General features: G+C 36.2%; 1 protein-coding gene across 1 annotated transcript in view; it reads right to left on the bottom strand.

Annotated features, from left to right (window-relative positions):
• Window positions 1-7,346, bottom strand: part of LOC125248567 (deleted in malignant brain tumors 1 protein-like) — a 96,393-nt gene extending 89,047 nt beyond the window's left edge. Inside the window, exons 1-5 of the mRNA XM_048160533.1 lie at window positions 6,974-7,346; window positions 3,526-3,549; window positions 3,086-3,403; window positions 2,540-2,845; window positions 2,116-2,415 (exon numbers count right to left, since the gene is read on the bottom strand). Coding sequence (XP_048016490.1) covers window positions 2,116-2,415; window positions 2,540-2,845; window positions 3,086-3,403; window positions 3,526-3,549; window positions 6,974-7,007 — 982 coding nt within the window. The 5' untranslated portion in view covers window positions 7,008-7,346. The remainder of the gene's footprint in view (window positions 1-2,115; window positions 2,416-2,539; window positions 2,846-3,085; window positions 3,404-3,525; window positions 3,550-6,973) is intronic.
• Between the last annotated feature and the right edge of the window lie 5,681 nt (window positions 7,347-13,027).

The raw sequence follows: 13,027 nt of genomic DNA, 5'->3' as shown, positions 1-13,027 counted from the left end.
CAAGGGTTCACTCAAAGCAAGGAAGGTCTGCTTTTAGCTGTTACGTCAGCCGCAGCTGGAACCAGCTTCCAGAAGAGATCAGGTGTGCTCCTACAGTAGCCACATTCAAATCCAGACTCAAAACACATCTTTTTATCTATGCATTTGCAGATTGAGCACTGTGCCATGTCTGAACTGTTTGCATTTATTTTATATACGTATTATCTTTTTATTCTTTTAATTCCTTTCCTGTTTTTATTTCATTTTTAATGTAGTTTATATCTTTTATGTATCATCTTGTTATTCCTGACTTTTAATGCATCTTAAATATTGCTGTCTGGTTTAAAGAGCTGGGAGAATTAGGAAGAAAGCTTTTGTGATTAGTTTAAAATTTGGATAAGGGGACAAACCATGGGGAAATTTGAGCTGTGGTGCATGGTTAAGATATCTCTGGATTACAGTCAGGACACTTTCCAAAGGGGGAAATTTGAATAAGATATCTCCGGAAGGGGGATTGGGGCTGTGTGGCGCAGTTTGTGGTGTCTTGGCAAAAGGGGAGATTGAAACTTTGTTTATCAGTTCGAAGTACCTTAACAGGTAGAGCTAGACAGTGGTCCTGTCGTGTGAGAAGATCCATTTAGATCCACTCTGACAGACAACAACAAAAAACTCCCTGAAACTTCCTAGCTCTTCCATCCAGATAACAAAATTCTCTGTTTTTACTGTTATTTCAATTTCTTATGTTCTATTTTTATTCTTCTTCTTTATGTAAAGCACTTTGAATTACCATTGTGTATGAAATGTGCTATACAAATAAAATTGCCTTGCCTACTGCCGCAGCAGTGACCACTGATCTCGCAACACCCTTCAGACCAAAAAAACTTTATTCCCCACTGCCGCAGCAGTGATTTCAGCCTCCACTCTCAAAGCAGTTTCTGTATAGGGACAGAAAAGTATCCCTTCACTCCCTCAGCAGTGATTTCTCTCTCTGTTCCTACAGGAGCCTTTCGTTTCCTCTTAAAGCTCCCACAGGAAATTCACCACACAAGCTGCCTTAGGGATTAAATCCTTTAAGTCCTCTGTACTTATATTGTTGAACTACTCTTAGTTGACTGCTCAGGTTGCTGTCCTTGTAAATATCTTTTTGTGGGTTTAACTCAGAGCTCGAGCCGAGCCTCGTTTGACGACAGCAAGTCAAGTTTGTTTTACCATATGATGTTTTATTTACAAAATCCAGGAGGAGCAAGATCAGATAATTAACCTAATTAGCACAGGTGGAGAGCATTCAGTTAATCAACTCAACCAATGTCAAAAGGTATAAATTCAGCAGACTGACTTCTGTTCATCTGAGAGTTTATCAGCATCCCTCCTCCACCCCATCTCCTCACTTATAGTTCTATCTACTTTTACCACACCGGGGGGAAAACTCTGGGTTTGGGCCAAAATTCTGAGCTTGGAGCCCTCTCCCCAGACAGCACGCCAAATACGCATAACTTTAAGCATTCTTGTTACTTAATAACATTAAAGTTGAACCACTGTACTCACATGAACTGTTTTAAATATGTCAAAAATATCTTAATTTGTGGTCCAAAGATGAACAAAGTTCTTATGGGTGTGGAATGACATGAGGGTGAGAAATAAATGAGAGAATTTAAAATTTTGGGTAAACTAACCCTTTAAGCAGATTCTTAAAAACCCCTGATTGGCCATTGTGTTCACATGCTCATCAGATATGTCTGTGATTGGCTACAATGATCAGTGCTAGACATCTTTGATGCTCTTCACCAAGCGCTTACACAGATACTCACAGGAGCGTTTGAAAAAGGGCGTCTATCAGCAGATCCCTGATATATCCACTGATAGACACCTGCTTTCAAACACTCCCATGTGTATCTGTGTAAGCAGCTAAGCCCTACAATTAATAATAATGATAATAATAGTAATAAAAGAATAGTTAAATAATACAAATAAAAATGGCTTCAAGAACAGCATCTTCTCTGGATCTAATTTTAATTCAGTCATTCTACAAATTAGCAGCACAAACAAAAAAACATAAGACATCAATACGGAATGAATTCACTTTCATGCAACTAATACATTTATATTATAGGCAATGAGACAAGATTAAACTCTTACCTACAGTGATGTCAACAGTGTTACTCCAAGGTGATATTACAGTGCCGTTTTGGTAGGAGTAATTACAGCTGTAGCTGCCCTGATGTGAGACGCTTACATTGACAAGGTGGAAAGTCACATCAGAAACATGTTTCTGGGAGGATATTGATGATCCGTTTACGAAGAGGTGGAATTCAGCATCAGCATTGCATCTTGGTTTAGGTGTTGTGCATCTGAACTGAATGTTTTGTCCAGGAGAAACAACTGCACGAGAAACTGCATTTGTGGAGATCAGGAAAAGAGTGGGTCTCTGCAGGTCACCTGCAAAAGAAATAGGCATCCATTTAAAATTACATGTTAAGATAAAAATCATTAAATACATGAAGCTTATTATAATTTCTATTGCTCATTTCTACCTAACTCTGTCAAAATGCAAAAGATTTACCTGAACAAACAACACCAGCATCTTCACCATGACCACAGTTGTGAGCTCCTAGTCCTCTGTGTGAACATTGTGTGAGGTTTCCTTCACCTCCCGAGCATCCAACACCATCCAGCCAGATCGATCCACTGCCTTGACCAAAGGCGGCACTTTTAGGTGCACTGATGGCTGAACCACACTCTAACTGTCTGCACACCACAGCAGCATCATTCATGTCCCAGCCATCATCACACACGGTTCCCCACTGGCCATTATGAAGGATCTCCACTCTTCCACAGCATGAATCAGACCCACTGACCAATTTTATGTCTGGTAAGATATAAACATGTAAGTAATGTTATTAAAAACTATGTTGTAAGTATGTGTATATTGTATGTGTTTGACATTGTTAGTAGCCAAGCTTTTTTTTTTTTTTTTTTTATAATTATTATTTGGGACTAAACACCATAGGTTTATGTTGTTTTCAATCACTATTGTACTCTTTTCATCACAAGCAAAACATCAAATATACAATGGCATTTTGGATCTGGGGAAAGCATATATTTTTACCTTTTAAGCAGACGACACCTGCATCTTCTTGATGACCACAGCTAAAGAATCCAAAAGGACTGTGTGAGCACTGTGCGAGGGACGATTCACTTCCTGAACATCTCACATTAGTCAACCAGATCCGACCACTTCCCTGGCCAAAACGAGCGTTGGAGTGTGCTCTAGCAGCTGGTCCACATCCCAACTGTCTGCACACCACCTCAGCATCTTCAATGTCCCAGCCATCATCACACACTGTCCCCCACTGGTCATTATAAAGGATCTCAACTCTCCCAGAGCAGTTATTACTACCATTCACCAGTCTGATACTGTATTCACCTAAAAAATAAAATAACTATGTTATAAATAAACTCACATCTATCAACATACTAAACTTGCTAAAACTATCAATCATCTCATGAAATTAGGATCTGAGTTTTAACTAACAGTCTGTTACTTACCAGTTACTGAAGTTTGAGCACTGGCTGTTGAAATGAAAAACAGTGACAATTAAAAACATTGTAGACTTACAGTTAGATATTATGATTTACTTTAACATCACCATCACTGAGCTTCTGACACCTCTTTCAGTCTTTATGTAAAAAACATTTTCCCTGAAATTTTGAGTAATAATAATCTGCAAGAGCGTGATTATAAACAGAATGAGTGTCCAGTGAGTACGAGTTTGTTCAGCTGATGACGTTTAACATCCCTGACAACCTCTGTAGTCCCATTTAGCCACTTCTTAGCAAACACCTTCTTAAGAAAAGTAAAAGATTTAAAGAAAATCACATGGGGCATTACTGATGTATTTTATGTTGTAGAGTAAAACATGAAAATATCTTGAGATTGCCCTTATTTCAGGCCTTTAAATTTTTTTTTCAAAAAATCTATATAGATTTCAAAACGATGGAACCAGAAGTGCTAACTGGTTAGTTGCTAACTGGTTTCCAGAGTTTTGGCCTACAAAAATACCTCTTCCTTGCCATAAATTTGTGTAAGTAGATGACACATTCAACTGCTCCAGACATGTTGACGCATCCGCCATCTTGGAATGGTCAACATTTCATTTCAGATGCTTTCTGCACTCACAATAAAAACCAATGAGTTTTCTCCAAGTATTGCGCAGCCTGTGGTTGTGAAACCACCAAGATTTAAATAACCTTTCACGGGTGAGAATGTGTTGGTTTGTTTTGTATTAACTCAATATTACAGGTTTTTAAACTATGGTAACTTTTATTGTTGTGTTAGCTAACACCTTCTTCTTATCTAACATTAACAATAAACTAAATCCTAAGAAAATCATCTGCTGAGGTCTACTGCAGACATAGATATTCATACATGTGTTTAACTACAGTTGAAGATGCACAGTCAACCTGATCTTGAGTGTTTATGTGTTTATGGCTTATGTATATGCTAATGAGGCATCAATGAATATAGAGTATATGATCCCTGCAGCCCTCTATACTGTATATCGTAACACAAGGAAGCTGGGGAGCTGATTGAGACGCACCCATGGATGATTTTTTTAGAATGCTGTCTATATCGAAAAAGACATACCATTGCAAAACTGAGCTGTTTCCCGAAAGCTAGTAGACTGTAAAAACCAATAAGCTTACAATGCTTTTGGGAAACGCCGCCATAGGCGGCAATGTTGTGAAAGGCCAGTGCTGTGAGTGTGACTGCTGAGCAAATGAGCAGTGGTTTTGTGGTCAGGCATTGGCGTAGGCCATAGTTCTTCAAAATCTTCATGACAGGGCTGCCAACTTGCATGTTTTCAGCATGAGACTCATGCAACTGTCAGACAAGACAGAGCAGGTTACTCTGACATGAAACATGAAGTCTCAGCTTTCAAATTCTGTCAATTTTATTATGAAATTCAAACAATACACACTGTTATGGTGCTCTTAAATGTGACAGATCGCTGTAGTGCCTCAGCTCAAGCGACACATGAACCAATGTTCTTCTTCTTTACTAGGCCTACTAGTTCATAGTAAATAAACAAGAATGAACATCAGAAGCTATGTTGAAAGATACAGTACAACTTTCGGAAATGTATCATGTCTCATGTAATTCATAGTTTTCAGTCACATGACTCGCGGAGTCCCTGGAGGGCAAAACAGCTGTGTAACTGCAGCACAAGCCTGTCAATTTTCCATCTTAAAAACAAAAATATGTGAACAAGATGCAAGTTTTGGGCACTTGTGATACTGCAGTGATTTCAATCATTAAAAACAGTCGGATGATTTTTTAAAAAGCTAACGTGAAAAACACTAAGGGTGGGTTGCACCAATAAGTATTAAATTATGCAAAAATAAAAAAAAAATATTTATTTTATTATTTTTATTATAAAATTAGTATTGAAAAACTGATTTTGCCCTGCACAAAAATGCTAAACTTTGACAAAGTAATTTTTATTGTTATAATTGTGATTTCATAACATTTAGATATGAATCCAACTGAAAAAAACTTGACTTGAGTAAAAAGACATCTTTCAGTCATTCAAATAGCACATAGCAAATAGTGGAGCTCTGCAGCATCTACTGGTAAAAGTGTTTTTTTTTTTTTACTTTTAAAACTGCATTTTTCAAAAGATGGGCACTAAACCATGTCAAATTATCCATGTTATCCACATGAATGAAAGTTAGAAATCTGGGCCTTTTATAAAGTGAATTTTACATAAAAAGCTGTTCATGCATAAAAATTTTAAAAAATATTTTTTAATTTATTTATTTAAATTTAAAAGATATCACAAATCCTCCAAAACTGCACAAATGTTGAGAAAAAACATTAATAAACAGAGTAAAATTACATTGGTTTTTAAAAAATATATTATATTGTTACAAAATTACATTTTGTTGCCTGGGGTCTCCAGAGACCCTGAAGACCACGAATGTAACTTTTTAACATAAAAACAAGATATCATTCCAATTTTTTATTTGTAGATCTTAAAAGTGTTAACCACCGTACAAAGTCTCATGCCATTTGGACAAAGAGAACTTTTTTTTTTATTTGAGCATACATCATTTGCGGGTTAAGTGCTCACGAAAGAGATGAGTTTTCAGCTGTCTTTTGAATATTGCCAGGGATTCTGCATTCAAAAGACAACCATCACAAAAAAACAACAAAAAAAAAACAGTCGTGGATCATAGGTAACCACACAGTATTAAGAACCATGGGTTTACATTTGAATGGGATTATTTTAATAAATTCAGCTATCTTTTATGTAAAATATCTTACTCAGGACAGTACTAAAAAAATAACATGCATTTTTGTATGATCTCTCTTAATTTGTTAAAATTATTCAGATTTTCACAAGTTCTGCAAGGGGTTCACAAACTTTTTCAAGCAACTGTATTTATTAAATAGTTTATATTATATTTATATTATATAGTTTTTTTTTTACACCCCCTTAGAAGTTAATTCTAACAGCTCTGCTTCATGATCCCTTTCAGTGTAAATCCTGGTGTCTAGATGATTACGGGTATGTACTGTAAGTTACTGATCCATGTGTAAACATAATGATGTAAATATCTGCATTCATGTGCGAGAAGTTATAGTTAGTGCTCCTTCATTTTAGTTTACTGAACAGGTTATTTTTCATGAAGCAGCTCAAATTTATTTAGAGCAGCTTGTCGGTGAATGTCTTTTCAAAATCAATCATGTCAACTCAAACATAACATTAATCAATGTTTTCATTTTGAAAAACAAGTGAAAAGCTCAGTAAAAATCTGAGAGATGACAGAACAACTATAAAAAGATGTAGACTATTGCAAGAAATATACAGTTCATAATCCTTAAGTATACTGTTTTTTATGATGTATGAAACATTGTGCAGTAGGTTATTAAGAAGAATATCATTTTAATATGTAGTTTAAAAAAAGTATAAGAATTGAAAATGTAATTTACCCAATATCAGAATGAGAAGATAAGGTCTTGGCATTGCAGTTCTTGTGTTGTTTCAAAGTACCAATGAATTTAAGAAGTTACTTCCTGGTTCATAAGAAGAGCTGGTGCTTTCTCCACCTCTACTTAAAAGGATAGTTCATCCAAAATTCACACACCCTTGAACTATTTCTGTTTGAATAAACACCTGCTACCCTCCCATACTGAACATGCAGCACTTGTGTTCAGTTAAACTTTCTGCCTATTGACGTGAACTTTAACATGCTAGTCAGTGTGCACTTGTTACATATGATCAAAGGCGGCTGTGAAAATAAATCTACATTGTTTATCCTTTTAATTAAAAAAAAATTACAAAATATTATTGAAGTAAAACAATTGAAAGGCCTTCTCATCCAACATCACTGCCTGACCTCACAAATGCGCTTCTAGAAGAATTGGTCAAAAATTCCCATAAACACACTCCTAAACCTTATGGAAAGACTTCCCAGAAGAGTTGAAGCTGTTATAGCTGCAAAGGGTGGGCCAACTCCATATTAAACCCTACGGATTAAGAATGGGATGTCATTAAAGTTCATGTGCATGTAAAGGCAGGCATCCCAAAACTTTTGGCAATATAGTATATATATATTAAAAAAACTGAACTGATCACTGAATGTTCATTGTGGACCCTAAAATGGTTCTTCTATGGCAGTGGTTCCCAAACTTTTAAAGGTCCCGTTTTTCGTGGTTTTTTGTAGCTTTGATTGTGTTTATAGTGTGCAATATAACATGTGTTCATGTTTTGCGTGTAAAAAAACACAGTATTTTTCACATAATTTACTTAGCTATCTGTATACCGCAGTTTCCACTGTCATAAAAACAGGCTGATGACTTCCTTGTTCTATGAAGTCCCTCCTTCAGGAATACGTAACGAGTTCTGATTGTGCCAGCGGTTCCTGTGTTGTGATTCGACAGCAGTTTAGCGCATCTTGCCCGGAAAGGTCACGCCTACCATAATGTGGAGATGCATGCGCTCAGTGTTATTGTAAACATGTCTTTAATTTTACCCTATCAATTTGAGCCGGAATCAGACCCGGTGATTGGACTGCGGGATGAAAATAACAGCGTTTCGACGACATGGCGACAAACACACTCTACAAACGCAACTCTTGTGTATTCCTGTGGGCGGAGGTTAGTCAAAAAACTGTTTTAGTGACGTCATTAAAGAAGGAAGTAGAGGGATGTAGTCCAAACTGGCCGTTCGATGTAGGCCACTTCTGTTAAATAAAATATCTCGCTTGGCATTGAACTTTGAGCTTTAAAATTTTACAGATTTTATTTATACTCTAACAACAACATTACACACTAACTAAAGTTTGAAACATGGGATCACGAAGAACGGGACCTTTAACAGTGGAGTAGCCCAATCTGGGCAGTATATACACCTAAAAGAGTATATTTAGCAAAAAGGGGAAGGGAGCTTGGATCAATTTAAAAGTTAGGAACAAGAGAATACACACAAAAAGAAACAATGGTATCACTTTACCAATATTTGTAGTATTATTCTTATAAGTAATATAAGTTATGTTGCTTTGAGTTTACAGTTTTCTCGATTGCTTAAACACTATAACCAGGCTTTTGAACTAAAATTTCAAAACCATAACGCCATTTATCAAACAGCACACCCATTTCCCTAAACTATAAACACTATTCCCCTGTTTTGACACATGAATCAGATTTGTTGAACTGTCACTGCAAAACTCTACACACAAATCCCTTCATTTCTCATTGCCTACACCATGTTGTCATTCAGAAAGCACTAGCATTCAATATTGTTCACTCAAGTCAGCGTAGCTTGAGCTTAATTAGTACACAGTTACCCACGTGGAAACACTAAGAGTCAAAATTCATCACACACCAATCAGAATCTTCAAAAGAGAGATAAAAGAGCCCGGGTTCATTCAGTTTTGGAACAATGGATCCAGAGAGACATGATTGAAAAGGTGGAGGACACCAGAGAGGAGGAGGAGGGGGAAGAGGATGAGTAAGAGCAATAAGGAGTAGAGGAAGAGGTGAAGGAAGATGAGGAGGAGGATGAGGATGAGGTGCAAGAAGTCAAGAAGTCTCAAATGAAATCCTTGTCCATGGTATGACTATGGCTGGGCAATGAGTTCAGCCAGACTTATGTTCCTTCACCGTCCATAGCTGTCAACCCTCCCGTTTTTTCTGGGTTTCTCACGTATTTTAGCTCTTTTCCCGCTGTCTTCCCGTTTTAGTATTTTCCCGTAAAATATCCCGTATTTTTACGCTCTGTCTGATTGTGTTAACTCAGAACACGCAATTATCTGTGTCTGTGAAGTGGCTTGCACTTGACCACGGGCGATGCAGGTATGCATGCGCCAAACGCGTCTTTCCGCGCTCATGGAGTTTCTTTGAAAGGCTCGCGGGAAATGAAGTATATAAATTGTAATGGACATCGGGAGAAATAGGAACACGGGGGCACCGCGATGCGACTGCAAAGGGCACTTTCACTTTCACGATCAAAGTGCACGCCACTGATAAGCATTGTAAATGCAGTATTAGGCTACAGTAGGATACACATAGCAATTACAGTATTTCACAATTGCTAAAACACATTTCTTGAAACCATCACTCATTTTCTCAAAACATTAAACACAAATCCAATCTTCAAACTAATTTCACAAAACCTCTGACTCTTATGGCAAAATCAAGCTTTCAGATCATACACACATTAAACAATATATAAACACTACAGATCATTCATTAGACACTACATAAAAAAATGGAAAACACAACATCCAGAACATGAGGTTACAGAAAAAAAAGTATATTGTAACACAGTAAACACATTTTGCGATTACATAAAATGTATGGAAATCACAAGTAATGTGAATTTAAAGTATACTGTATGTACTGCAAGTACAGTATTATATTCAATATTATATAGTATTGAATGTCTGTATATACAGTACTTACATACTACAAACATACAGCAGTCTAAATGCAAATGACTAAAAGGTCAAAGAAAACTCTAAATGAAAAGCATGATACAGTACACACACACACATACACACACACACACACACACACACACAGATTCATTCTGCTTCAGCATCACGTCTCCATGTTGGGTCCGGCCTAAATCAAGTCAAGTCACCTTTATTTCAATTACAATTTATACTACGCAGATACTAGTCTAGTCTAGTCTAGTATAGGCATTGCATAGTATAGTATAGTATAGTATAGTATAGTAAAGTATAGTATAGTTTAGTATAGTATAGTCAAAGCAGCTTTACAGTGATAACAAGTACATGATGATCAGTAATGCAAAGAGGGTTCATTTTGGCTGTACAGCTTGAAAAGAAAATAGTGTCATTGTTCAGCTGAAGTCAGTTCAGTGTTGATTCACTTACATTGTAAAGACCATCAATTATTATGTAAATTACTGTAATTATTTTCCTCTATAAAGCAGTTCTGCAGAAAACAATGATGTCATCATCTAGGCTATCTTAGTTCAGTTCTCATCCTATAATGTCAGTACTGTCAGATCAATAATATTGTTGAATATTATTGAATTTTGTTGAGGACATTTTCCACATCACAGGCAATGTCGTGTCTTGCCAGGCAAAGGGAAAAACCTGTGCCGGATCCAGCCTTGACAGCCTTGTCTCCACACCCCTTGCTCTTTCTCCTCATCATCCTCTTACACATACTCTTCCTCCTCTACTGTTCAGATTGTTTCCATCTATTGTTGGTATCATCATTCAGCACCTGTGTCACCTGTGCACTCTGAATTGACCTATATTGTATACAGTTGATTTGATCACATCATTAGAAATAAGTGTGAATAATTTTGAGTCGTTGTGTTTAAAGGATGACAACTGTGCTGTAGTTGTGTTTAACTTTTGCCACATGTATTTACCATTTTGCAACACAGTGCAAAATGTGTTTTAGTGAGTAAGAATGTGTTTAAAGTTTTGCAAAAAGAGTGGATGAGATTTGCAAACAGTGTCTTAACTACCTGAACTTGTTTAAGGTTTTGCCTACAAAGTGACTGATTCGACAAATGGGTTTAGGCCACTGAGCATTGGGTTCAGAGAATGGGGTTTAGTGTTTTAGCAATTGTGAAATACTGTAAGATTGAGCACAGGAGTGTGTAAATAAATGAATCAAACACAATCAGAATGAAGCATGTGTGTTCCATACAGTGTCAAAGTTGGGTTTTGTTAAATTAATGTAAAGTTTTGAATGAAGTGTTTCATTTTGCAAATGATTTGAAGTGTTGTGCTACTTTGGTGTAGGGTTGTGTTAATTGTGTGTAGTGTTTTGACAAACCGGGCCCTGATTTCAAAATTGTGCTTAAGCAATCGTAAAAAACTGTAAAGAATAAAAAATGTGCAAATGTATACATGTGTTCATCATGTGAAAAGTTCCTTAAGGGGTAGAACCACAAGCAACACAACTTATTACTAAATTTTGTTTTTGTTTTATGTAGTATTGTTTTGAATTTATCTCACTAGTGTGTAAGACTATGTTGTAGTGTGTGTGTGTGTGTGTGTGTGTGTGTGTGTGTGTGTGTTTTTGAGGGCTTGTGTGTGATGTCTGAGAGTAAAGTTTGGTTTTTCAGCAATAGTGAATGGTTTTGAGTGGAGAGCTTCATTTTGACCCGAAAATATGATGTTTGGGGAACTGGGTGAGACGTTATGGATTTGTGTTTACTGTTTTGAGAATATGAGGCATAGAAGAAATGTGTTTAAGCAATCGAGAAAAACTGTAATTACAGTAGGGGGGTTTTAAATTTGCCTAGATAAGTGTGAAACCCTTGGCCTAAATTTTGCCATAGTCCAGCTCTGTGTACAAGTCACAATTCTATTTAAAAAGATATGCAAATGTTTTGGAGAATGGTTGAAGTGTGAATCTTCTCACGAATGCTCACTATGTGTGAAGTTTTCACTCACTCACACTGATCTTTCTAGAAAACAGTCCATAGTTTAAACACACACATTAATAAAACAGCTGTGAATCTGTGAAAATAGATAAATAGATAAAAGGACACCATGCAAAATCTTTTGTCACTTGTCACGATTAATAAAATCACTCAAAGCTGTAGTGCTTACAATAACTATAGATGTTACACTATAAATTTAACTTCAACCAATGTAAGCAGCAACTGTTACAAAAATGTCAACTAAACCAAACATGTTTTATGGGTGCTTTCCATAGACATAATGATTTTATACTGTGCAAACTGTATATTCTGTATATTCTGCTGACTAAAAAATGCTATATATGCTGACTAAAAAATGTGATATATTTACTATATCTTTGCACATAGTAATTTACTTGTGAAAATAAAAGTTTAAAAAAAAAAAAAATCTGAAATTCCAGGGCAATAATATTTCAAGTTTATTACATTTATAAAGCACATTTAAAACAACCTTTGCTGACCAAAGTGCTGTACAAAGTTACCTATGTCCATCACCAAAAATTAAAAATAAACATAAAAATTAAAAATAAACATTTGAGCAATATTTGAGCAGTAAAATTTATCAGTATGATCTGTTTGGCCTTGTGCAAGCAGCAGTTGTGATCAAATGTGTTGCAGTGCCTTGCAGTCTGTTTGACACTCATCTACATGTGAATGATCTGGCAGTTTTTATCAGTTGTTAAAGAGCAATGTGATGAGACATGCAAGTATTCATTCACACTCGGCTTCTGTGCAAAAGGTCAAATGTATGAAAAATATTATCTAGACTCTGTTCATTAACACCAGGAGTCATCACTAAATTTTATTTCATTTCATTACAGTTTTTCTCAATTGCTAACACACAATTCATGAAACAATCCACCATTTTCTCATTCTCAAACACAATTGATTTTGTTGAGATAAATTCATGCAGAGGATGGTCTGAAGCAGTAGTTCTCATCCTCTTTACCAAGAGACCCCTTTTTTAAAACTTAAAATGAAACACTACCTTATAAACCACCAAGAGCAACAGTTAAGACTAAATAATAAATTCCCATTTGTTTTTCACCAAACCCTATGTTGGCACAAGT

The sequence above is a fragment of the Megalobrama amblycephala genome, linkage group LG16 (assembly GCF_018812025.1).
Source record: "Megalobrama amblycephala isolate DHTTF-2021 linkage group LG16, ASM1881202v1, whole genome shotgun sequence".
Taxonomy (NCBI): Eukaryota; Metazoa; Chordata; class Actinopteri; order Cypriniformes; family Xenocyprididae; genus Megalobrama; species Megalobrama amblycephala.
This window is presented reverse-complemented; position numbering and strand designations above follow the sequence as displayed.